The sequence below is a fragment of the Rhea pennata genome, chromosome 1, assembly GCF_028389875.1.
Source record: "Rhea pennata isolate bPtePen1 chromosome 1, bPtePen1.pri, whole genome shotgun sequence".
NCBI lineage: Eukaryota > Metazoa > Chordata > Aves > Rheiformes > Rheidae > Rhea > Rhea pennata.
The window spans coordinates 124,423,191-124,451,180 of record NC_084663.1 but is presented as its reverse complement, the minus strand read 5'-3'; the positions used below and the strand labels follow the sequence as shown (position 1 = coordinate 124,451,180).

General features: G+C 35.0%; 1 protein-coding gene across 3 annotated transcripts in view; it reads left to right on the top strand.

Annotated features, from left to right (window-relative positions):
- The window catches only part of USP9X (ubiquitin specific peptidase 9 X-linked), a 104,788-nt gene that overhangs the window by 46,158 nt on the left and 30,640 nt on the right, over positions 1-27,990 (top strand). For all 3 annotated transcript variants that reach the window (XM_062599702.1, XM_062599694.1, XM_062599712.1), the window contains exons 14-26: positions 1,486-1,619; positions 6,628-6,715; positions 8,377-8,719; positions 10,451-10,546; positions 12,160-12,371; positions 13,362-13,602; positions 13,814-13,963; positions 14,068-14,188; positions 14,639-14,769; positions 15,065-15,343; positions 18,942-19,067; positions 22,326-22,451; positions 26,155-26,321. In XM_062599702.1, the coding sequence (XP_062455686.1) occupies positions 1,486-1,619; positions 6,628-6,715; positions 8,377-8,719; positions 10,451-10,546; positions 12,160-12,371; positions 13,362-13,602; positions 13,814-13,963; positions 14,068-14,188; positions 14,639-14,769; positions 15,065-15,343; positions 18,942-19,067; positions 22,326-22,451; positions 26,155-26,321 (2,214 nt within the window). The remainder of the gene's footprint in view (positions 1-1,485; positions 1,620-6,627; positions 6,716-8,376; positions 8,720-10,450; positions 10,547-12,159; positions 12,372-13,361; positions 13,603-13,813; positions 13,964-14,067; positions 14,189-14,638; positions 14,770-15,064; positions 15,344-18,941; positions 19,068-22,325; positions 22,452-26,154; positions 26,322-27,990) is intronic.

Genomic DNA, 27,990 nt, shown 5'->3' with positions numbered 1-27,990 from the left:
TGCAATATCTTTAACACCAAGCATCTTTCAAGCTGTTTTGGAAACCTTTGCGTATTCTAGAATTGAATCTTCTGAGGACTTCTCTGCTTAGCTGGCCAAATACTGTTGCTTGTAAATAACAAAGTTATTGAGTGTTTGAGATGAGTGTTAATGGCTTCTCTGTCTTTTAAGCCCAGAGTGACAGTGAGCTCTGGCCCAATAAATCAATTGCTCTATTGTTGTTGCATCTATAGTAATTGTGTAGTTATCTGATGCAAGATCATTGTCAGCTGATGCTGGATCTGGGATTTCTTGCCTTCTCTATTATTCTCAAAAGGTGCGACAACACTACTGAGTGCTGTTGATCACCTGATGCTGAGACCCTGTTTCCCAAGAAAGATGAGAACTCCCACCAGCAACCCATTCAGCTAATTCTAGAGTCTACCTTCTGAGCATTAAAGGATAGAAGAATAATTCTGAAATCACATCTGTATTTCTTCAGGGCAGAGTTGGGGTCTGCTGAGTGGCAATACAATGATTAGTTCTTTTTCTCTCTCTTGGCCTGGAAGAGCAACCCAGATTTGTACAGCCAAGGTTGCGTGCCCTGATTGAGGCTTTTTGAGTCTATACCACAGAGGTGATGAGTCCCAAGTTTTGGAATTTGATAGTGTTCATGGGATGTGGGACTCAAGCCCTGTGTTTCCTCTTGCAGTTTACTCTGTAAAATGAGTATGACTGATGTTTCTTTAAGAAAAGCATTTTTCCAGATCTTTATAATATACTTAATTATCACCTGATCACTTATTTGGGGTGGTATGTCTTCTCTTGAACTCTAGTCCTGTTTCTTTTTGGAATATATATTCCTTGCAACTGTTCTCTTTTGTGTTTATAGCAACTTTTTTTTTTTTTTTTTTTTTTTTGTAGATACCACTAGAAAAACAAAGAATGCAGAGTTGTTCAGACTTTCCAAGTATTTTCCAAGTATTGGAAAAACTGGCTTGTATTCTTGGCTAGTGTGTTTCATTATAGCTTTAAGACTGTGAACTTCAATTTTAAAAACTGACATAGTTTTACATAATACTTACCTTAAGCTTAGGAAGAGAATATCAGGTTGGCATTGAGAAAACTATGGTTATAGAGATTATAGTCTCTACACTCAAATCCCTATGCTTACTATCTAATTTGCAAGGAAGCATTTCCTTTCTTACTCTGCTGCAGATGGTCTCCCCCCAGCATATTGAACTCCTCAGATTGCTTTGATACTTTTCATACTGATTGTAACTGTAATCCTGATTAATTAACTGCACTTAATAACTGGTACAAACTTAATGTGTCAGGGGAAAAAAAGGATAAATATTATCAGAGACTTAATATACCTTCTATAATAATCCTTTAATCAAAATTTGGAATTTACTTCGAAGACACAAGTTTTTAGAACCAGTTTCTGAACTGTTAGTTAGGTGAAAGACATACCTGCTTTTCTGTAACACTTGTATTTTATTTCAGTCAAACTCAGCGAAGTCCTCATGTGTTTTACCGACATGACTTAATCAATCAACTCCAGCACAATCATGCCCTAGTTACATTGGTTGCAGAAAATCTGTCTGCCTATATGGAAAGCATGAGGCAGTATGCTAAAGGTAAGTTCTATATAAAAATTGCCTCATAAATAAAGTGTACAAGAACTCCAGTTGAAAACAGACTTGAAAGCAAACTCACATATTGAAATAACTGATAGGTTTATTTTCTTAATTTTAGAGCAGGTGTGGTATTGGCAGCTTTTGTGGTGTTAGATTGAGTCAAAACAAGCTCAGAATATTTACATTTTGTTTCGTAATTGAAAGTATGTGATGTGTTTTACAGTAGAATACTGGGAAGTGACTGCTCATGTTTATCTGTGGATTGATGCACATCATCTTGCCCTGGTTAGTTTAGGGTAGTTATTTTCTGGAAAGTCCTAATAATAATCTTGAATTTTGTCCCGCTTCTGCTCTTGAATTTTTGTAAGCTGCTTTGAAAATTTTATAAATAATCTGTATTTGAAACCAGTGCTTGAAATTTGTCAGAACGAAGGACTTAAAGACTGTTGGCATACCATTTCCTTTTACCATGCAACTCCAGTGCTGTTTAGTTGCTTTGTCATTGCATATGTTGTTAGCCATACTTTGGCAGCACATCGTGTTAGTTTTTATATATTTCAATCTAAACTCAACCCCAAGCTGATGAATTTACACCCTTAACCTTCTGGCTACTGAAGTGGAATTTAGACAGAAAGGAAGGCCTCTTTCTGTAACAGTAGACTACAGTATTCTATAAAGTAAACCAACAGAAGTGAGTGGGGGGAAAATATGTCACAGACACGCACACCTGCTGGGACTGGATGTAGGGACCATTCTACTCTGCCATAACATCCTACCAGCCTTTCAGTTACATCTCAGAAATGAAATGGTATGTTATGTTAAAGGTTTGGAAATTCAGCATTGATTGTTCAGAGATTTTAAGATATTGCACATTGTAGAATGCATCTGTGTGCATTTTATCTTCCTGTTTTTTTTTTTTTTTTTTTTTTTTTTTTTACTTGAAAGCGTTGCTTATCGAAAGTAAACTTTGTATGCTTATGTAGATTTCCCAGCCACCTTTAATTTTGGAATTCATTTAATTCTGGAGTGCTTGATACCTGTATCTAAAATATGCCTTCCAAGACCTTTGTTTGAATTGTACTTGCTATATGAAGGTGTTGGCTTCAACTGGGTACAGGTCAATGAGTGTGAAATTTAAGCTGAAACTTCAGACTGCCGCTGTATTTCTCTGCTGAAGCATACATGAGAGTTCAGTTTGCTTAATTTACGATAGCATTGTAGAAATTAATGTTAAAATTGTATTAAATGCTTTTTATTCTCACACCATTGTATTTTAAGCTTAGTCTTGTCCAGAAAGGTGGAATAGAATATGTGTTATTTCGTGTAACTTCTGTACGCTGTTGAGTGCCCTTTGATTTTGGTAAAGGTAGGAGAGGGGTTACAACTTGAATGTCCTTACTTAAAAACTTAGCAGGTGGTTTAAGAACTTGCAAGCTTTGTTCAATTGATGCAAAAATGTGTGTCACATTTTAACTATATGGACAGCTTTCTCCTTTCTCTTGGGCTTCGGCTGGCTACGAAAATCTTTGTGTAGGCCTCAAGGATTATGGAGGAAGAATAATCAACAGCTGTGCAGTGCAATGTTGTTTTTGTCCAAAGATAGCCTACGTGTACTATTCTTGTATGAACTAATCCATTCATTTCAATTAACTTTTAACTCTGAAACTGAAAAGTCATTTATGGTAGTATTGTTTGCCTATCACATTGTTGATTACTTTGGCAGAAAAAATAGCCTGATGTTTGCTTTACGTTTCAGAATGTCTTACATGATTTTTCTGGCGCCAAAAAACACATTCTTTCCCCTCCAGTCAACTGTGATGACCCAATAATACAAACATTTTTGGAAAAATAAGAATTGTAAGTGCATAGAGAGTATAAATTAAATCTAATTCCAAAGCAGTTGAATTCTGCTTTCTTGAGGTAAAGCTGCTGCAAAGTATGTATTCACTTGCACCAGAGTGCAAAGCTGGAGGGATCACAGTGCAGAATTTTTTCTTAGGTGCTTTTATACGCAATTAAGGCCAACCAGAAGGTGTGTCCTAATGTTCTGGATACTGTACTAAGACAGTAATAGGCAGTTCCAGTCTATACAACTTTTATTTCAGTTTTTATTTTGTATACTAAATAGAGCAGCATACAGAGAAAGCAGTGTGATGTTTGTAAGCATGCTAGTATCTCTGTGCCTTCCTGGAGAAGGAGAGAAAAGATGCTTAGTGGGAAATAAATGAAAGGAGAAGAAAGAAGGTTGTGCTGATATGTAGAAAACAAGAACAACTGTAGAATCAAGCTGAGTTGGAGAGCACGAATGATACAGAGGGAGAAGATGCAAAGTGAACATCTAATCATAGGAAAAAGAAGTGCCATAGGGAAAAAATCCTGACTGTTCACAGGTCTTTATGGTAGTTAACTCCACAATTAACTGTAATTTGTGAAAATGTTTTTGTATTAGTTTAGAATTTGCCGTAATTTAATTTTCCTTGAAGGCTTTCATAGTTGTGTTCTGTGATGGAGAGAACAGATGTTCCTATTCTCTTATTCATTAATGTATATTCTTTTCTGCAATACTCCCTTTTATGATTTTGCCTTTTAAGCTTCTTAAAAAGCCTACTCTTTGTTTCAAAATATTTTTTTTGCTATGATTATTGACTTTATCTGCCACTAAACTTGTTCTTTCCCCCAACTGTGCAAAGTCCTCTGTGAAATGAAGTGACTGATACTGCATGGTATAGTCCTGAAGGAAGGCATGCTATTTAAGTGATTATATTTGTTCTTATTCTTTCTGCTTTGGAACTGGACGTTTTCAGGACTACTTTTGCACTGCTTCATAAGGTCTTCGTAGGCAAGTTAACAGTTCTGTTGAGATCTGGAGTTGATAGAATTAAGGATCCTACACCATTTACAGTACTCAGAATTTCTGTTCAGTGATCACTTGCAACATTTGTTCCCCTCCCCCTCCATTCGTCTTTGGTGGAAAACATTTTTAATGAGATCACACCTAGACTTCCTGGGGGAAATAGTGTAGAATTAAAGCAGACAGGTGTTTAATGAAGCTAAGATGGAGAGTATTAAGGGAGACTGGGGGATGGGTTGGGAGGGGAGGGGTTTTGTTGTTTTTTCTTTTAGTTTAGCAGTTTTAAGAATTTTTAAATTTTTAATTCATTGACATTGGATGACTTCAGTACTCAAATTCTTCCATTGCTACCATTACTTAAATTTGAGTCTGTGAATTAATCTTTATTCATACCAGGAAAAAAAAAAAAAAAAAAAAAAAGCACAGATAGTGTCTCCCTCCGTACCTAATAACATTTGTTCAACACTTACAGTAACTAATTTTTGTTTCTCTGCAGTGTCCTTACCTACCTTAGTAGCTTCCTCTGCTGGACTTACAGCATCTTTTTCAGGTTTTCCTACTTCATATACTTAACATAGTTTTTCTGTTGCTAGTTTTAAAACCCGTTCTAAAGAAAATGCTACGATTCATTTCTTTTTTTGAAAATTGCCTGTTAATACTGATTCCATTAAGGTTAAAATTTAAAGTTTTGAAAGATTTCTAGTGGACAGAAAGTGTCCAGGCTTTAAGACATATCAGTTTACTGTTAGTCTTCTGACTTCCCTTATTTAACTTTTAAATTAATGTACCTTTTACACATTGTATGTGGACAGCAGTATTTATGACAATTACCTTCTCTAATTCTAAAACCCTTCGGATGCACTTCAGCAGTTAGACTAGTGTTTTTTTCCCTCCTTATTAGAGTAGGAAATACTGAGGACGACGGTGGTGGTGGTGGTGATAGTGGTAGTGTTTCCATTTTTTTAAGATAAATTTTACCATGACTGTGGATTTTGTCATGGTACAATCTCCCACAGTAATCTGTGTAACTTTACAAATAAGATATATTGCAATCATTAGATTATAGTGGAGGGGGTCTTACTGAATGTGTGTGATGAAATATTTCTGACTCTAGTACAGATCAAAGACTAGAGTCGTGTTATCAAAGAAACGTACAGTAAAATGATGCTTCCTATTCTGAAGAATTCTGATACCCCAAAAGGTCCAGCAATACTAATTTATATCTCATGTTTATTGATCTTACCTGCTAAAGGAAATGACCATTTTTATGCATTTGAATTTATTTCATGGTTATGAAGTGTCTACCTCTGAAGGTTACATTTGTACACGGTAGTGAATCAGCATTAAATCTAGGTCAGAGTTCCTCAAGTTCTTGGAAGTACTGCTAGTTCTTAAGTGTTTTCTTCTACTATGAAGAATAAATAAAGATCAGTACATTAAGAAGTTGAGAGATGTCTAGATTGCATCTCTTAAAAAAAAATCAAATTTCCACAATACAAACAGTTGTTTGTTATGCAGTATTGTGCTAAGCTTTGAAAAAATTATATATTAAAGGTCATTTCTTGGTTTATTTTCAAATTGTACTTCTATTGTTCTGTTTCAGACTGTCAGTGTTATGCAAATGTGTGCCCACACTCTTACACTGGTACTAAAGAACTGGAGTTGCAGTTTTCTTTGGAGAAATAAAACCTAATAACTTAAGACTGCCATTCTTCAAAAGAGTCTGTGTAATGAAACTAGACCATCCTTAGCAAAAGAAACACTGAATAATCTGAATGATATGTTTGGTATACTTCTACTTTATCAGACTTCCTTCCCAAAGAAAATGTTTGAAATATGGGGCAGGATTGTCATGACTAATTGGAATGCAGGTTCTTAATTGTTCTGTAATACTTTCATTATACTGAATGGTGAACATGTATCTGCAAATAAGTATTTGTTGATTTGATTGTAGACTTCAGCAATCTTTGCCTATGCCCATTTTAATTTAGGATGCAAACTGCTAAAAATTATTTTCATACATTTTACTGGAAATTTATTGTGCCTTGAGTAGTTTTGATTATGTTCAGAACCTGAAGTTGTCAAACATGAGCTACCCTTCAAAGTCAGTATGTCTTTTCTGCATGTATTGTCTAATAAAAGTTTTCATATTTGCAGAGCATGGTGAATATGATCCTCAAACTGTAAGACCAGGGAGTAGATACAGTCATGTGCAAGAAGTACAGGAGCGACTTAATTTTTTACGGTTAGTTTTAACATGATCATTTGTTAAACTTCTTTAGGAATACTTTAAATACCTACAATAAATAGCCATGGTAATTGTTTCTCCTGTCTAGTTTTAAGTTACTGTATTAACTTTTTTAAGATTCTGATGCAAAAATGCACCAAGTGGTTTTGAGTTTTATCTATGGGTCTTATATGTTAGTGTTGGCATAACCAAATAGATATTACTAGGATATGGATAGGAGGCAAACGTATTTTTTGTTTTACAATTCAAGGCCCTGATTCTGCGCTAAGATCTGCAGGGGCTTTTTTTGTCTGTATGCAGAACCCTACTGACTTGAATATAGGGTGTGTGTGGATACAATTACATACTTTAAATCTTCAGCAATGTTACATTTATATGTATTTCAAGTAAGGATATGTCTGTATGTCCTCATTTGTTTTACTACTGCAAATCTGAATCTATGATTGTAAATTGACACATAATTGCAACAGATGCTCATACTGAGTTGTCAGCAGGTGAACCTTAGAAAGAGGTTAGAATAAAAGAAAAATGATTTGTATGACTTTTGACCAGATGCTAATTGAGTGAAATAAGAAAGCAATGGATCTCTGCTCATCACACAGCTGCAGCAGTTACGTTGATGCTTTTCAGGCTGTGTCTCACAGCTTTTTTTTTTTTTTTTTTTTTTTTTCTACTTTTTAAAGACCATTTAAAAATACAAGGACTGTCAAGTTCTAAAGTATTTTTAATAACTTGGTAAGGGTGTTTTATTTTTTATAACTTTACTAAGAGTGTTTCTGAACTCACTTGAAGCTATTCTATCAAGCTATGCAACAGCCTATGGCTAGCGGACTTATCACTCCTACATTTTAACAAGCGTGACAGTCTTGAAATTTAAATTCATCAATTATTAATATAAAGGAATTAATGATATCTTGTGACACTTCAAACATAGAATATGTGGGTAGTAATTCTTGAAAAGCAATACCATGCCCTAGTCCCTCATTTCTTTCACATGAAAAAAGATTTTGAATCAGAAAAAATAATTTCTAAAGAACCTTGATTATCCTGTGTTTTTCCTGAAGTGTCACTAGTGCTAACCCTCATAATTTAAGATTTTAATAGTTCTTTAATAGTAGTTTAATATTAAGCTAAAACTCAAACATAAAGAAAAGTTTCTAGTTCCTTGAGTTCTTCAGCCTGTATTCCAATGAATAATTTTGTGTGTGTGTGTATGTGTGATTTTGCCATTCTGAATCATCAGAAAGGCATTTCAAGTAATCCAGCAAAATGAATCCTAAAAATAATTACGAAACACAGCAGAAATAATTTTATCTCATATGTTGTGTTATAACCTTTAAATGAAATAGTTTACCTTAAGAGATTTGTATTTCTCTGTAAAATGTAAATCATGTTCAGTATTTTTGTAAGAAATGCTTTTTGCCTAACTTGTTCCTTTCTTGTTTGGTAACTAAAGCTTTGATTCTGCAAACTTTTACTAAGAAATCACAGGACTGCTCACATGAGTGGACTGATGATGTGAATAAAGTTTTCAGGGTCATATTCATGACATATGTGTGTATAAAATGCTTATTGACATTTCTCATGTACTTTTTACTGTATTGTGACTCTAGATATCAATTAGACAGCATTGTTAATTGTCTTTTTTTTTGCTCAAGATTTTTATTGAAGGATGGTCAGCTGTGGCTCTGTGCCCCTCAGGCGAAGCAAATATGGAAGTGTTTAGCTGAAAATGCAGTTTATCTTTGTGATCGCGAAGCCTGTTTTAAATGGTATTCCAAACTAATGGGGGATGAACCAGACTTAGACCCTGACATTAATAAGGACTTCTTTGAAAATAATGTGCTTCAGCTGGATCCTTCCCTATTAACAGAAAATGGAATGAAATGTTTTGAACGTTTCTTCAAAGCTGTGAACTGTCGAGAAGGGAAACTAGTAGCAAAGAGACGCGCCTATATGATGGATGATCTGGAATTAATAGGATTAGACTACCTTTGGAGGGTAAGTTAATTTGAGGAAATCTCTGAAAAATTGACTGCTAAGTGTGTCTCAATCTTTTTTGTATTTTTAACAATGTGCAAGTTGTTAATTTCAGACTGAAATTACAAGAAGCTACTTTTTCAAGCTAAGCATGTAGGCATTGACTTCCCTGTCTTTCCAGTAAAGATGTAAGTTGGTAACTTTGTAGACTAAGCTTGAACTGCAGTTTAATAAGGGAAGTTGCTTGAAAACATCAGGTTTATTAGTATCTGTGAGTATTAGCATAGTATCTGTGCACATGGGATTAAAAATTTGCCTATCCTATTTAAGAAAGGATCACTCCAGTTGAGTCAACTGTAGGATACTGAAACATATGATTTAGTTGCTCACTTTGCCTAAACAGTTTTAATGATTTTTTTGCTTATTTTTATTTATTTATTTATTTTTCTCTTGCTAGGCTTCTGCTTAATAATTGCTCAGCTCTTGAAGAAGATGAGAAGCAGTTTCTCCCTAGTTAGAACTAAAGAACTAACTTTATTTTGAACATTTTATAAGTGTGTTTGTTATTCATATAAATATGGTAAATGGTCTGAATCCTTGTCTTTTCTGAACATGGATGTATCTGTTTAATAAAAACATTGTAGCTTTTTGGTAAAAGCTTTGTTTCTTTCCAAATATATTAGTGAAAAGCATCGATCTGATTTGATACTTAATTTTTTCAGATTCTTTCTGGTTTTCAAGAAGTGCAGTAAAACACACAGTAGCTGCATGGTGGCATGATAATGGTGCCTGTGTTTTGTAAAACGTGTGCCATATATAAACCACCAGTCTCTTGTAATTCTGGTTGTGGCCTGTTGAAGGGTTGGGTAGTTTACCATGGTCATAGTTTTAATAGCTAAAACCAAAATACACAGGAGTTTTGTACAAATAAGTTTTCATACAGTGGTGGTGTACAGAGTGGCCACAAAATGCTAATATGTTAATTGTGGGAAGTAACTTACTTGGATGTGCCCCGCTTCTTGGCAGGATGATAGAACTTCCCAGGTTTCAGCCCAGTATCCTGCAGGAGCAGTCCACAGGGCTGCCTTCAATATCCATTCAGACCTGGTGGCTAGTAATGAAAGTTCAGATTATCAGGTTGGAAACGGTACTCCTTCCTCCGGCCTCCCTCATCTAAAATGCTTTAAAACTGTTTTTAAATCTTCTGTAATACAGATTACTTAAGCATCTGAAAAAACACTTGTTTTATCATGCAGTTCATAATCTCCTATATTAATTACCTAGAAATTCTAAAATAGTATTAACATAGAATGTAAGTTTGTTATGTTTAGATCATTAGAGAATGAAATTTAAATACTGTCAAATAAATACTGTTTGAAGCCACAGACTTCAATGATAGCACTTTAGCAAATCTTACTCTCTAAAGCTAGTGCAAATGGAAATGTAATGTGGAGATAAATATAAAAACGCTTCTTCCATTATATTTATAAAGCCTAGGCTTTTTTGCTAAATCAGAACTCCTTTCAAATAGCTTATTCTTTATTTTAACTCATACAGTTACTTTCAGTGTAACTTGTATTAGTTTTATTTATTAACTAAGCATTGTAGCCACTTTTATCTCATTAATGAATTAGAATTTCCCCTGTGTGAAGATGCTTACATGTAGTCATTTTTATTTCAAACATTATTCCAGAAAGTCATAAAGTGTCCTAACACACTTTTTTTTTTTTTTTTTTTTTTTTTTAATACTAGGTTGTGATTCAGGGAAATGACGACATTGCAAACAGAGCAATAGATCTTCTTAAAGAGATCTATACTAATCTTGGCCCAAGGTTACAAGTTAATCAGGTAAAAATAAATATGAAATCAATATGAAAAAATGGGAAAACAATGGTAAAACTGAATTGAGTGATATTTTTATAGTTGAAAGCTGTGAAAATAGAGAATAGTTTTTCCTGTTTTGGAGAGCATACTCCTGAGTCCAAACATTGGGTTCTAATCAAGTGCAGAATTAAGAATTTGTAGGGATATTTAGGGACTGAATTTTGATAGATCTTTTATATTAAATTTGCCTGTTTTATTTGCTCTTTCTACTTATGGAACAGCTCATACCATAGACTTAAGTTAGCCTTCTGTCGAATTCCAAGATCTGGTACTTACTTGTACCAGTAGGTTTGTTGACTGGGTCTGTTGAGTGTTGTCATGAGCTAACCTAATCTTTTTTTGCTCACAACATGTCCTTTCACAGGATCACAGAGTTTTCGTGTAATTGTCAAGCTGAGCTCTAGCAAATCAGATATCTTCTTTCTATGTTAATTTTTGCCTGGAGATGCATTTCAGTGGACAGAAAAAAAGAGATGATAAATTTCTGAAAAGCTCGGTGGAAATAAACTTTTGGGATTACAGAAATCCCATTTGCTAGTGTGGAGCAGTTTTACAAGTGTCTTAGTAGCTTGCTGCAGGGGGGAACTGCAAAAAAGGCTGTTTAAATAGTGAAATGTATTTTCTGTTTCAGAAATCTTGGAGAGGGGGCCTGAGCTATGTCCCCCAAAAGACTTTTAAGAGTCTTTAGAGCTACAGGTCTACTATATATAGCACAGCTGCTCTAGGTGGTACATTTCCAGCCATGCAGGCTATGTCTTACTGTAGTGACAAATAGGCTATATACCTTTTCCTTGCCATATATCTGGAATTACCAAGTGTGCATAATTTGTCCATCTGGAATTGGTTAGATTGGGCACTTCAGGAAATGTTAGATTTGTACACAAGTATTTTGCTTCACTCTGCTGGGTACTCATTCCCACCTCCTGAACTTCCTCTAAGAAAAGTGGCTACTGGCCTGGGATTACTGTCACGGCTACAACAGTTAATATATTTTGCAGTAGAAGTATTTTCTTACACCTGGGCTCATTACAGACTTTTCTGTGATGCTGTATGTCAGTCTAGGTCAGGAACAAAGCAATATTAGAAATCAAAGAAAAACGAGATTTGTTGCAACTGTCACTATATGGTATCTAGCCCAAAGTCTATTTCTGACTTCCTGCAGGAAGAAATGGTATCTGGAATTGGATTATGAGATGAAAGATTTATTCTGGTGGTCTGCAAATGTCCTGTGGTCACTTCTAGTCTTAAGAAAGCTAGCCTTTACTAGATTGCCAGTTAGAGATCCTTTAATGGAGTTTGAGGAGGTGAATGAGAAAAGATGCAATTTGCTGTTCTCAGTACAAGCTTCCACTTTTTCTGTTTAAGAGCAAGTTTGCACTGTACAGCTACTGATAACTTGTGCAAAATTTGAGGTACACTCTGAATTAGATCTAGCTATCGATGGGCATTTTAATGTGAAGTAAGACAGCTTTAAAGAACAACTTATCTATTTTTTTCACCTATACCAATTTATTTTGCAGCTGAAGGGTCGTTTTTAGTATTTCTTTTCATTTCCTCATTTTTTTTAACATAATTAGGTAGTGATTCATGAAGACTTCATTCAGTCCTGTTTTGATCGTCTGAAAGCCTCTTATGATACACTGTGTGTGTTGGATGGAGATAAAGACAGTATTAATTGTGCCAGACAAGAAGCAATAAGAATGGTGAGAGTGTTGACTGTTTTAAGAGAGTATATAAACGAATGTGACAGTGATTACCATGAAGAGAGAACCATTCTACCTATGTCAAGGTATGTGTGAAAATGTGCTACTGTGATTTCTGTTAACTAAAATATTACTAATATCTTGGCAATTTTACATTATAAATGGATTCTATTCATAGCATGCCTTTATAGAGCTTCAGTATTCCATTTCCTCTGCAGTTGAAGTCTGATCTGTGGTAATCTGAGTTGACTCTAACAAACTTCAGATAAAAAAAAAAAAAAGTAACTTTTTTGAAAAAGAAATTCAAATGAATTTAGGATTTAGGCAGAGTGAAAATCTGTCCAAAAATATTTTTTTCCAAAAAATTTTTGAAATTTTGAAATCCAAGCAAATAAAGGCATTCAGCTACATAGATTTTCAAAATCCAAGCAAATAGAGGCATCCAGCTATATATGAAGGAGGTGGCAGACCTGAGAATCAACTTGCTTATCTAGTGTTCTGTTCTATAACTAGCACAGTGTACCTCTGTGCACTTACATTTTGTAAGTGTGTAAATACATTAGAATTCCACATCTTAAAAACATTTTGTTTTTAAGATGTGGAATTCTAATGTTAAACTTTACTAGCTTTTGACAGAAAGTGTACAGACTTGGTGACATGATGATTTTTTTCCTGGTATTTCTGTGTTTGAAACAGTTTCATAAAAAGAGCAAAACATAATTGCCGGTCTAATGGGTTTATTGCATTTTGATCAGGAAATTGCAAGCAGTAGAAAGGATCTAAAAATTTATAAGTGACTTTTTACAATTCCATCAGTGTCTATAACCTAATGGTCAAGCTGACCATATTTTAATGTGATTTTGGTGCATGGTGTGGGTTCTTGAATGCTTCTATATATGTTAAGTTTGCAGTTCCTGGAGCCTTCATAAAATAATTGCATACTGGAGTATACCACCATACATAAAGATTTGAAGTTCAAATATTTTCAATTGTAAACATAACAGGAAAAATAATTAGTTTCATTTAAAGTATTTCATGAGGGCAAAAAGAACTTTATCTGAATTGTTTAATTTCAGAGCTTTCCGTGGTAAACACATCACACTGGTAGTTCGTTTTCCAAACCAAGGCCGCCAGGTGGAAGATCTAGATATTTGGTCTCATACAAATGACACAATTGGGCAAGTACGACGTTGTATTCTTAATCGTATTAAAGCCAACAGTGCGCACACGAAAGTAGAACTGTTTATTGGAGGCGAGCTGGTGGATCCTGCAGATGATAGAAAATTAATTGGGCAACTAAATCTCAAAGACAAAACGGTAAGTGTGGCAAGTCAGTTAATTATGTTGGTTCAGATATTGCTGCTTTTTGTAAATGCTGTAAAAAAACCCATGCATGAAATCACTTATTCTTGTGAAATAGTTCAGTTCCTCCCACTTGTAATATTAGGATAGCACTGTATCAGTTGCTTATTTAGTAAGGAATCCTCATTTTTGCATGGTATTGACTAACTGTGAATGCATTTTTCAGCTAATTACAGCTAAGCTTACACAGATAAATTCTAATATGCCCTCAAGTCCCGATAGTTCTTCTGACTCTTCAACTGGTTCTCCGGGCAACCATGGCAATCACTACAGTGATGGTCCAAACCCAGAAGTTGAAAGCTGTTTGCCTGGAGTGGTAAGCATATGCTCTGATTGGAATGAACAGGGGTTTTTAAAGTATTTTTTCCTCTGTTTTTCATCTTTAACTGTTGTTTCTTGTGCTCTTTTTGTTTGTTTAAGATCATGTCACTGCATCCTAGATACATCTCTTTTCTTTGGCAAGTTGCTGATTTGGGCAGTAGTCTAAATATGCCACCTCTTAGAGATGGAGCACGTGTCCTTATGAAGCTTATGCCACCAGGTAAATACTTAATTTCATCCCACTTTATCTTGATGGTTCTATAGAAATGAAGGTAGAGAAGTATTTTCTGCTCTCTACTGGTTTATTAGTGCTGTAATTCATGTCTGTATTACCCTAATTAGGGTTGTAAATGTATTTTCTAAATAGTTATGTCTCGTCTGTCTTTAAAAGTTACATGGTTTGCTGTTTGTTCTGGGGTTCAGTGTCCTAGTGTAGTTCAGTGTAGTGAAAACAGAAAATATATTTTGAAGTAAATTTTATGGCATTACTTTAACAATCTCTGTACTGATAATAAGCAACACTGCAGAATACTTCATAGTCTGTAGTTGTGTATCAGTTATTTTCTGTAACTTTTCTTACACAGTTAATTTTTTCAGAAAACTAAATACTGCTGGCTTATTCTGAAGTACCTATGTTACAAAATGTTTAAAAGTTACATTTTTATTGCAGATAACACTACGGTTGAGAAACTAAGAGCTATTTGTTTAGATCATGCAAAACTTGGTGAAAGCAGCCTTAGTCCATCTCTAGACTCTCTCTTCTTTGGTCCTTCTGCCTCACAAGTGCTGTATCTAACTGAGGTTTGTGGTACTTTGCCTTTTCTTAAAAAAATAAAATTGAATCTTCAGCTGCACTTTATACTGTTTCTAAACATTTTTGGAAATGCTCTCTGTAACATTGTAGAAGCCTAAGATCAAATTTATTTTGAAATTAGCAATTCAGAATACTTGATACTAGTTTAGTGGAGGGCTGTATGGACTATGCTACCAAAGCATAGGATGGAAATATTCCATGTTAGAAATAATCTCATGTTTAATCATCTAAGTTAACACTAGCACACTTTTATTACCTAACTTGCTGTATTTTGTTCTACAGGTAGTTTATGCCTTGTTAATGCCTGCCAGTGCACCCCTGGGAGAAGATGCCAGTGACTTTCAATACAACTTCTTGAAAAGTGGTGGTTTGCCTCTTGTATTGAGCATGCTGACTAGAAATAACTTCCTGCCAAATGCAGATATGGAAACTCGAAGGGGTGCCTACCTTAATGCTCTAAAAATAGCCAAATTATTGCTAACAGCAATTGGATATGGCCATGTTCGAGCTGTGGCAGAAGCTTGTCAGCCAGTTGTGGAAGGCACAAGTCCAATCTCACCGGTAATGTAAATCTTCTTGATGTAGCTAGCAATGTACTATAATTTTTTTATGTAGTCTGCAGCAACATCTGTCCTCCTACAGCTATGGTGCTCTTCATTGACTTAGTCTCTTTGTGCAAGTCGCATGTCAGCAACTCAGAGTACTTTCAGAAAAAACTGTCTCACACTTTTTTAAAAAAGAGTTCAGCCTATTTTTTAAGCAAATTCTGTTCTTTTCTGACTGTAAAAAGGCTGGTACGAGCGCAAATCTTAGCGATGTGAGCTTAGATACAGTAGGTTTTGGTTGTTCATGCATGCTTTTTGCTGGTGTGCATGATTGTCAGTACAGATAACTTCTCGCTTTCACATGTATTTATCCAACAAATGTGAACTCAGATTCTTCTGATTTGAGTCTTTTGAAGGATGTATGGCTTTCTCTGGATGTTTCCATATCTTGTAGGTACTATTAGAGCATAAAAAGCAAATAATTGCAGTTGGATCATGTCGCCTCTTTTTCCAGGTGACATGGAGACTCTTACACCAGACTGTTAGTTCAATCCATTGCTTGTAGAAAAGTTTTGCAGAGAATAGTCAGGTAGACTGCAAATTTAAATGTTTACACTTGAGAGATGTACTATGCTTAGATTTGAGTTCGAAAGGGAAAGAGTGCCTGTATTACACAGCCAAAGTAGTAGATTTTGTGCATGCTTAATATGGCTAATACTTCTACATGTGGACAGATATAAGTCAAGGTTTTACTTCTGCCTTCTTATACTAGGGCTAGTACATAGAGCCACAAACTTAAAATTTGCTGCTGCCCTTCTTGGGCAATTGCTTCCTGATACTCCAACTATCTTTTTGCTTTTTTGAAGTTCCATCCCAAACCATTGCTAGATCTGTCAAATTATACTCAGGAGTACATAGAAGGAGAGGCCCACTGTAGAGGACTTTCTGTTGGAATATTTGGTAAGATCCTTCTTTGAAGCAGTGAAATACAATCCCATTAAATCTGAAAAATCAGCACCTGTTCTGGTTATCTGCTGGAAGATACCAGATTCATTCTTTTTCAAGGTGATTGAAACTCTTGACAGAATGCTTTATGAAGTGGTAAAAACCTTTTCTTGTCTCTTGTCAGAATATAACAAACATCTTTAAGCAAGTGTATTTGCCACCTTATACTTTTCCTATTAAAATGAATAAACTTTACTGCCATGATGTCTCATTCTGATTATCAAGAAGGCTATTTGGAACACAGGTCAGCATCAGCCAAGTGTCTTAAATATTGCTTTGCGCTGACCACTTAGATGGTGGTAACTTTTGTCCACAGTTACTGACATTCGTTACATAGTGCTGCAAACGTCTGCTCTATCAGAGAAAACATAGTTATTCTGGGTGCCTTCTTTCTCTTTGAAGGACTTTGGCCTTAATACTTTTTTTCCTGCTGTAGCACAAGTGACATTCCTTTTTAGGTTGGATGTGGGATTTGTAGATGTTTTCTGTCTATTACATCTAAAGCATAAGTAGTATAGCGTAACTTTCTGTCTTGGCAAGTTCTTAGAAGAATGAGGTAAGCAAGACTGTCTCTGCAGTCTTCCAGTTATCAGTCTGTTACCTATCTGTATGACCTTTAAAAAAAATTCCAATATTTTCTTTGCTTTTATAGAAACTTAAATTGATTAATGAATGTACTTCTCTTGCATATATCTTGATGAACTCCATTTTGTGTTTGATCCTTTTGTAGCTAACTTCTGTTAGCTAATCAACCACATAAGCACTATAACAAACTTCAGTGGAAATTCTGTAATTTTACTGCCTTAAATCAAGAGCCTTTTAGAAGCTGTGACAAAGCGAAGAATTATGACCAGTGCTAGGTGTTATAGAATGACTTCATGATGTGTCTTCTGAGGAGCATTTGAGAAAGGAATGGAGGAGTTTTTGTTTTGTTGTTTTTCTTTCTTTCTTTTTTTTTTTTTTTTGATAGCATTTAATAGAATTATACTAGATAATGGAGAAACTTTTGTAAAACAAATTCTAATTTCTAATTGCAGTGCCCACAGTCTTTTCAGGCAAGCTTGAGAATCACAAAATGGTTAAGGTTGGAAGGGATCTCTGGAGATCATGTCGTCCAGCCCCTCTGCTCAAGGAGGGTCAGCTAAAGCAGGTTGCCCAGGTCCGTGTCTAATTGGATTTCGAATATCTCTCTGAGCAAGCTGTGGCAATGTTCAACCATCCTCACAGTGAAGAAGGGTTTCCTTTATGTTCTGATGAAACTTCCTGTGTTTCAGTTTGTGCCTGTTGCCTCTTGTTCTGTCACTGGGCACCACTGAAAAAAGTCTGGCCCCATCCTCTTGACACCCTCCCTTAAGGTATTTGCCTACTCTGATAAGATCCCCTCTCAGTCTTCTCTTCTGCAAGCTAAACAGGCTCAGCTCTTTCAACCTTTCCTCGTAAGAGAGATGCTCCTGCTGTCTGATCATCTTTGTAGCCCTGTGCTGGACTCTGCACTAGCTCCATGTCTCTCTTGTCCTGGGGAGCTCAGAAGTGGACACACAACTCCAAATGTAGCCTCATTAGGGCTGAGTAGGGGGGCAGGATCACCTCCTTTGACCTGCTGGCAACAGTCTTCCTAATGCACCCAGGATACTGTCAGCCTTCCTGCCCGCAAGGCCACATTGCTGGCTAATAGTCAACTTGTCTACCAACACTCCCAGGTCTTTCCCTCTAGAGCTGCTGTCTAGCAGGTTAACCCACAGCTTGTACTACTTCATGAGGTTATTACTCCCTAGGTGAAGGACCCTGCGCTTGAATTTGTTGAATTTCATGAGGTTCCTCTCTGCCCAGCTCTCCAGCCTGTCCAGGTCTCTCTGAATGGCAGCACAGCCCTGTCATGCATCAGCCACTCCTCCCAGTTTTGTATTGTCGGCAAACTTGTCAAGGGTGTACTCTGTCCCTTCTTGTCCTTCAAGAGAAGGAGACCTTCATTTTAGTGTAGCTGTCAAGGCTTACAGAGCAATGTAAGCCTCAGGAGAAGGAATTCCAAACTCAAACCAAGCGAGAGAAGAGAAACTTGTCCTGAATTCAGGTTTTTTTGAAAGGATGGTGAGAACAGGAGGTGTAATTTAGAGCGCTATTAAAAAACTTTCTGTTCAAGCTCAAATGCTTGATATGTAGTTAAATATAGTGAACTCTGCAACCATGTTCTTTCTGGCCACTAGTAGCTATTCAGAGGGACACATATGTTATCTTAAAAAACCCTTTCTTTCATACATGAGCAGAAAGGTAAGGAGGAGCTGTAATTCAAAAAGCTCTATTAACTTGAAACAGCCAACTTGAAAGTAACTGTTAACTTGAAGTAGCTAAACAAATGTGCAACCATAAGTAGTTTCAGGCAAATGTGTCTCTTCTCATCTACTCATACTCTGTGACCTTGCACTGTAATGTACATGTGATGGTATTTTAGAGTAAGAGGTTTTCTTCTTGATGAATGTAATTTTTAAATGTAGTTCTCCTTCCAAGATCGTATCTGTCCCCACCAAACCGTTCCCAAGTAACTTTATTTTCATATATATATTTTTTCTCCTGTGTAAAATAATTACTAAAAAAAAAATACTTTCTTCCAGATAAATCAGGCTACACATGACCAGGCAGTGGTGCTACAAAACGCCCTACAGAACATTCCCAATCCAACTTCAGAATGCATGCTAAGAAATGTAGCAATACGTCTTGCACAGCAAATATCTGATGAGGTTGGTGAATTCCCTTCTGTATAACTTTTTGATAGTATCATTTATTTCTTTATCCTTATTAAACTTATTGCTATGTAAGAAACAGATTTTCCTCCAAATATGGCATAAAACACTTAAGATACCATTCATACTCTGAATTAATCAGCTGTCTATTTGAAGTATTTAATGGGTTGTTTCTATACAGAATTGTGAAATTCAGTGTCCAGTATCATAGCGACATAGGTGGATTAGACAAGTTTCTGCACAAGCTCTTTAATGGATTGTGGATGTTATTACTTTTAGATCAGTATTTCAGATACTCGGTCATAGATTTAAATAAATCAAGTTAACACTTTTGTTTAGAAAATAATTTCATGATGTTTTCTTCTCTTTTTGTTGTTCGTACTCTTGTGTCTTGGTTTCTGAATAATATTCGCCTCTTGAAGAGAAATGGAAAAAAAGGAGGGTGTTTTGAATATTGAGGATGATTTAAAATGTTATGAAGATTAAACAAAACTCCCAAATCATTACCAGTATATCCTTATCTATTGAAAATAGTTTAATGACACAAGTGGAAAATTGGATTGTGGATTTGGGGAAGGTTAGGCAATGTGTTTTGCAAACACACTACTCTTTATCTGTACAGTATGAGCAACTGTTTTGATTTGGAATTATGAGTCATGTTAGTGAATAAATTACAGAATTCTGCTGAATTCAACTGAAGCTAAAGTCAGAGCTACTGCAACTTCTTTCAAGGTGAATGGAAATCCATCCCTTTCTTTCCAATGTGGAGGCAATGAATAAAATTGTAATTGGACGCTGTATAAAAAACAATATTTGCAAGTCTTCTCCAGAACATTTCTGAGATAAATAAAGTAGTCTTGTATTACCATCTTAATGTCAAAAAGTACAACCTCTTTTTTGAAGGGGAGGATCTGGAGAAATTGCAATGTATTAAGCTGCAAGATGGAGCCATCCATCTTCCATTAGTAGTGATGTTGCATTTGTAGGTTTTTGTATATGAAAAATTGACCACTTGAACTCTGATTCAGTTAACTTTTTTTCTACAGAAGAAATGGCTTCTGAGATCGAAGTATGAACAAGGCTTTTTGATTATGCCTTTGTGTCTCTGGAGGGCTTTTGGAAAAAATATTTTAGCAAGGCACATCAAAGCAAACAAAATCTGAATTTGCTATTGAAAGTTGCGCAGTTTTTTTTTTTTTTTTGGTTGGTTGGTTATTTTTTCCCCAATGTATGTTTTAGTGGTCAAAGACTTCTCCTGTCACCTCACTTCTTTTTTCAGAAAAAGTCTGACATGCTTTCTGTAGGCCAGACAAGGAAGACTACAGGATAGAGAGAGATCTTTCACCTTTCTATAAAACTTTTGATACTGGAAGACTTCAAAATTAAGAGAAGATGAAATAAATTAAAACACTGATTTTCTTTGGGGTGACAGGTTTTCCTTGTGATGCTGCTAGTGTAAGGTTGCTATGCTTGTGACAAAGGTGAAATACTTTTTTTTTTTTTTTTTTAACTGTTGTTTTTTTTTCTTCTAGCCATTGTTAATGTTTATGCCATTTATGCCAGTAGCAAGGATGCATGTTGTTCAGGCCTCCTGACGAGGCTAGTGGATTAGTTAGTTAAGGGTCTTAAAGTCTCATTGCTGATTCAGTCTGAGCATTAGAAAAATGGAACTGGAAAAAACAGAACCATTTACCTAGGACAGGTTTATAGGCATTTCTTCTGCTTTTAAAGATCGTTTAATTTCTTGACAATGCTACCTTGAATATAAACTCCAGATACCTTGTGGAAAATTTGATGCATATGTATAAATGTTTTGTGATGTTGTAAATTCACATGAGCTACACTACACAATTGAAGCCTTGTATCACTTAAAAACTAACAACAATTTTATGGATCAACTTTAATAAATGTATTCATTGTGTAATTAATTTTAAAACATATTCTTTGAATTGCTGCTTCTTGAAAAGCAGTTTGATACATTCTGTATTATCTTCTAATCTGAGATTTTAATTCTTCTGAAGAGGAAAAATGCATTTCTAAACACAGTGTCAAATAAATACGTAATGTTTGATACCTAAAGGTAATGTGTCCCCCACCATCTTGTCACTTGAATTTAATTTTAGAAATTACTGGTTACTAGGGAGTGTTACATTGACTCTGTGTTTGCTATATTTATATTACATGGAGAAGAAAAATACAGCTATTTTGCTACATTACAACTTACTTTACTTACTGATGCTTATTTTTGCTAGATTTTAACTAGGTTTCATACTGAGCTGCATATTAAGTGGGAAGTAGTCAAATTCTAGACTTGATAAATTCTGTACAAATATCTGACAGTTGTTTTTCATTAGAAGAGAATCATTCATTGTTGATATTCTTCATTAGAAGAGAATCTTACTTATTTTAATGTTTGAAGAAATACTAAACTTGGCTGTATAAATGGATCTGGCTACTATAATATATTTTTGTATAACAAAAGCAGAATTGAATTCAAAATACTTTAAAAATGAGCACAAGATTGTTCTGGAATATAATACTTCTGAACATTATGGCTTCTTAATTTATCTGATTTAAGTGTGAATTCTTTGAGCCTAAATTAAGAAACAGACTCTTTTTGATATTGGCCTGTTTAAGCTATTGTGAATATGCTTACCATCCCCTATCTTACATGCTTAAAAATTGTATGCAGTTGTCACTTGGGTGTAATCACCAAGTAAATTTGGGTGATTTTATAATCTGTCAAATATGGCCAAAGTAGAAAGAGAATATGATCATCTTTGAACTGAAAGCCTTTTCCCTAACTTAAATGGTTTAATTTTCTGCCTTAAAGAATAATTTTAAGGACTTGTTACCTATGTACATATGGTATTAGAAATAAAAGGTAGAAATACTTAAGCGAACCAGAAATCCTAAAATATTTTAAGTTGCTGCGATGCATCATACACTATTTTGTTTAGTTTTCCAGGCAGCTGTTTTGTAGGAGTTTGTCTTTAACAAACACACACAAGACGTTATAGAAACCAGTGGATGTTAACTTGGGTGATACCTAAAATACTGAAGAGTGATTCTGCATTCATAAGACACGTGGTCTGTGCATGATCTCATTTGTTTTAAAATCAATCTCTTTATAATTTATCAAGTACTTGGGTAAACTTTAGTTTTTTAGTTCATTATTTTAATAGTTTAGATTCTATGATAACATTATTTGCCACTGTGTTTTAATGTTCTTCTGATTTATTTCTTTGTTCCCAGGCTTCGAAGTACATCCCTGATATCTGTGTTATCAGAGCAGTACAAAAAATCGTCTGGGCATCAGGATGTGGGTCAGTTCAGCTGGTGTTCAGCTCGAATGAAGAAATCAGTAAAATCTATGAAAAGGTAAGAATTCCTGAACAGTTTCCATTACCTCTTCTCAGTCACTATTTAATTGCAACTTGGATCCAGTGTTAGTTCAAAAATGTAACCATTCTGTTAACTTGTTGTAACATGTTTCTAGTCTGCTTAAGTGCCATATCTAGATATGGAATAAGCACTTCTTGTAGTGCTAATTTTTGTAGTCTTTAAACTGAGAAGGTCTATTCTACAGATTAATCTAAGTGTGTGTGAGGTCTGGAATGAAAAACAGGAACATTTATATATCTGAAATACTGAAGAACTGATAGAACTAGATAATTGCTAATACTGTATGGCATTTTTCCTTTATTACATATATATGTAAACCAACAAATACTTGAATCGTCACGGTTTTTTAACATGCAGTTTACACAAATAGTTTGGAGGTATATTTCAGTGAGTTACTGCAAACCTTGTGCTTAATGAGTATGCATAATGAATGAGTTGCTTACTGTTAACCTAGTGTTTTTGACTGTTTAAAACCAAAAAGCTTCATGTTCTCTAAGCATTCAGCCTGATTTTGTAATACAAACAAGAGTAGTACTCATGAGCACTTTTCTGAGAGTAAAAGGGAAAGGATTCTGAGATGTTTTATTCTTGGTATATAAGCTGTTGTGTTCAAATGATAAATCAGAGAATTTTTACTTTAGAAAAAAGCAGCATCTTTTCATTAGCCAGCATAGTGGTATAGTGGCATCTGCTTGTCTTAAGTATCCTGCTCTCATTGCTGCTAAAATGACTTTTTCATGAAATGTAATTTTTTTTGAGTGATATAATTTGCATTTATTTTTTGGTTTAGTGAATGTGACAGTTCAGAAACAGGAAGATGTGCGCTCTTACATCTATAGATCTAATGTATATATAAGGAACAATAGCATGGTAGAGAAAAATGCACGTAATGAACCTCTGAGTTAAAGGGAGAAGACCAGAATGAAATAAAATTCTGTGCACGATTCCCATCTCCCAGTATGCTGAGTAACGTAGTTTCTGGTACGGCAGGGAGTATACCTTGTGCTGCAGGTTTAAACCTGGCAAAGATTATTTCCTGCACGGCTCAACGATCACGTTTTTTAAGGGTAATGCAGAAGGGTATTGTCTCTTCCTGTAGCTTGAAAATACTCTATTTAACTATGATTGTTTCTCCTGTGTACTGCACTGACTGAGACACTGTTTTTGCTACAGCGGTTAATGTTGTTGATACGTAACATTTAAAACATTATTCTGCAGTTAGACATGCCTAACTTATTGTGTCTGTGCTCTTAGAACTAAGGAGGTTTTTTCACTCCTATTTCAGTATCTTACTTTATTTTGTTTTTTATATCTTTCTGGGTAAAAAATGTACAGTAAAATTCTGTAAAAATATTTTCAAACAAGTTTTTTAAAAAGGTATTTAAGCTGTGCATAGGCCTTGTCCTCTACTTGGGGAAAAGTGTATCAGTGTTTTGTATGAACGTTGTTATTGGTCATTCCTCAAAGGTTGGTGGGGATTTTTGTCTTTTTTTTTTTTTTACTGTTGACATTGATATGGACACTTGTAGTAATCCTCATCAACTGCGTTTGGTTTATATTAAGCTAAAGGGAAATAGAAGTTGAAGAGAAAAATTTGGAAACTGTAAAATACGGAAGAAGTTGCAGAAGTAATGAGAAGGGGAAATTACATCTAGATAATTAAAAAATTTAACTTTCGAAGAGAGAAAGGTATCACAGAAGTTGAAGGAATATGATGCAAGAAAAGATATGTTCTTAATTTAAGTGACATTGTACTCAGTTACAGAACACAGCAAATAACTCCTTTGGTAATTTTATGAAAATTCAATATTCTGGAGACTGGGGAAAAAATGGCTTATGCTTACATTATAATCACACTATACAGAGTTAGTTAATCAGCCCATTTTTCTCTCTGAGGAATTATACCGAAAAGGGAAAAATAATTTAAGAAAAACACTTCCTCTTTCCTGGATTAACCACTATACCTTAATATTTTTAACCCTTAAATAGTAAGAACGTTTTGCTAATTCTGAGGGAAAAAGATTTACTGCTAAATAGTAGTTAAAAGGCTGGTTTTTGTGGAATTAGGAATGACATGTCAAGATTCTTAAAAACAAATATGAAGGGCGACCACGGTAAATGGGTTTTTCTGTGACACTTCAGAATTGTCATGTCAGTGTGACTACTGAAAGTAAGTTCTAAAGTCTAGAATCCTCTTTAAGTGCTCAACTGGTGAATTCAATTAAACTTTTAAATTCAAGATAAATTATTTTGAGAGTACAATTTGTATGGGACCTTTTTTGCCTAAAAGTATCTGACATGGCAATCCTCTTAGTGGGCGGAGATGAATACATGTGATTTTCTGTAACATCAGGCTGCTATTTCATTATTAACTGGCAGCAGAACGTTACCTATCAGGAGCACTGTTAAATATGCTGCTTATACAGACTTGACAGCTTGTGTTGACTTAAGTGTAGGGAAGTTACTGGGTTAGTATAAGGTTTTCTTTGGCTTTTTACTAGATCCCTGCACCTATTCAGAAATAATTATTTTTCTAAACAGGATTTCAGTTCCGAGCAGGTGCATTCTTGAAGTGCTGAAAGCATTCTGCTTTTACTTTCATATCTTTAGACATGTAGAAATGCTAGATCCTCCCACTATAGTTAGTGACCTTCTCCCATTTTAGTTGTGCAAAGACAAAATAGTGTCTGTTGCCAGCCTGAGACGCTCTGCTGCTTCTCTTTACAGTTAGTTCTCCTCTACATTATAAACCTTTCTTTTTGCCTACTTCCTATTATCTTTACATATATAAAACAGATACCTAATTTATATTTCTGGTTAATATTGTTAACCTACAGCCATGATTACTGCTGAATTAAGGTTGAAACTTTCTTGTATTCAGTTTCTCCAAAACTATTTTAAGCTAATTAATTATAGCTTAGATGGAGGAGAGAGCTTGCTTTTATTCTCAAAGCAATTGTTTGGGGAAAATGTACCGAAATCAACTCATTTGATTCAAGTGTTTAATGGAAAGAATAATTAATGCTCTAATTAGAAATGTTCTCTTTTCATATTTCAAAAGTCGTTGGAGCAACTCCATTTGAAATTCAGCTCTTTCACATTTTTGAAAAATAGTGCTGAGCAAATTCTAGCAATGTTAAGATGACGATGGTCAAGTTGGTCAGAATATCAAAATTTGTAAAACTAAATTTCTTGAGGACTTGTACAGCACTATAGCCTTGCTCTGCTGAAAAGGTATCTATTTTCGTAGCTTGAAACTGTAGATTCTGAGCAGAACAGGAAAACATCCTGTTTTTATACACACACACACACACACACACACACACACACACACACATACACACACACACACACGTGTATATATATGTGTGTATATATATGTGTGTGTGTGTATATATATGTGTATATATATATATATATAAAATATATTTAGCAACAATACTGAATCATGTAACTTTTTCCTACAATCTTCCCATTTAACTTAGGGCATCTTAAGTTGGTACTCTGAGCTTTGAGAGACAGAGTACTAGAAATTTGAGTATAGTACATAAAAATATGTGGCATTAATCACTGAATATACAAATTCTTGGTTTGTGTTTGTATTTAGAATTAACCTGGAAGCTGATTGGGTTCTCTAGTGTTTTCTACATACCCACTTTATGCTATCTTATTTTCACAGACAAATGCAGGAAACGAACCAGATATAGAAGATGAACAAGTCTGCTGTGAAGCATTGGAGGTGATGACCCTGTGTTTTGCTTTGATTCCAACAGCACTGGATGCACTCAGTAAAGAAAAGGCATGGCAGACATTTATCATTGATTTGTTATTGCACTGTCACAGCAAGTAAGTTTTTGTTTTTATGTCACATGTATTGTTTTACAGTTCAGAATGAATATTAAGCCTAAATATAGTACAGTGATTTCTTATTTTAATATTTTTCTTTTGAACTGAGTCTGTTCAAAATCGACGCAATGAACGTGTGCTAAACTACTGATAGGCTTTGGGCAATTCTGATATTTTGTGTATTACAGATTTTTATGATAAATTGTCACTTGCAATTGTCTTAATTTATTACTTAGCAATATAATTGTGCAACTTGGATACCTATCCTAAGGTGGTAGCTTTTTCACTCCTACCTTCTATATACTTACAAGAAGCACGTTATCAAACTGCTTGGACAGCTGATAATGTGCTATTTGTCTTCAGAGTAATTTATATAGAATAAAACATGAGGTGCTCTGTATTTTCCAGAAATTATGCAAGTACTTGATCTATTAGAATATTTAAGTGACTGAATTATAGTAGAACTTTACCATAACTATATTTTCTCCTTCTGATAAGTAAAGGCAAGATACAGTGCTGGCAGTGTGAGGAGATGGGAAGTTAAGATGTAGTCCTCTGGTTTTCTTACATCAGAGTGATTCTCTGCTAATACTCTGGTCAAGTATATCAGCTTGTGGTTCTTGATCTTCATTTGACTCATGTTTTACCTAGAGCTGTCACACTGGGACTGTCATGGTTGGCAGGAGGAGTGTCTTGTGGAACCTCTAGGTGTGTTGGAAGGGGAGAGGACAAGCTAACAGGAGCTGCCAAGAGTATGGTCTCATTATGCTGCAGTGTAGTTCAGGGACCTCTTATTATCTCCAGCTGAAGCTATCCCTGGAGTTCGGCTTTTTTACAGTGCCTATATGATGCATATCTTGTGGCTTTTAGGCCATTTGAAATTGTAACGTGAAATATCCAATCATCCAAGCAGAAGATTTTTGCATGTTGTTATTAAATTTGAAGTTACCGGAGTACAAATGTGTAAAACTATTACTAAAGATTTAGTGATAGTTTTATCAGAAATGTCCACTGTTGTTCCAGGAGTATTTTAAATTTAAACAGTAATGTTTTTCAAGTTCTCAAAATTTATAATTTCTCAAAACTAGCATTTGTTTATATCTTAGTTTTTGTTTGGCATCAGGATTTTGTAGGCATTTTTTCTTTGTGCATGGATTTCTGTGAACAACTTTTAGGCTTAGTTTGCAGGTGATAAAGAAATACTTTGAGCAAACATTACTGAAGAATTTAATGATGATACAGTGGTCAAATCTGTGTAATCTGCTTGTTCATTTATTGTCAATATGACACCACTGAAGCTTTTGAAGCTGCTTCTAATATGATACCAGTCTCTCATGAAATGATCTTAAAAGCCATTCTTTAAGCTGTGACTAGGATATCACAAGTTGAGGTTCTTGTCACTTTACCACTTTATATGGAAGGTTGGTAATTTTTTTTTTCCTCTCCTCTGCTAGTACTTATCAGGTGTCTGGTTTAAAGGCTTCTTATTTGCTATTACTTTCACTAGTTTGATTTAATTGGTTGGGATTTTGACCTCGAGAGTAACTGAGAGGCAAATACAGGGATATTCTTTTACTATGAATCTTTTTTGTGATATTTCCCTACTAAAATAAGACCTCCTTTTGCTGCAAGAGCTCACAAAATAATTGTCAGCTGTGTTAATGATTAA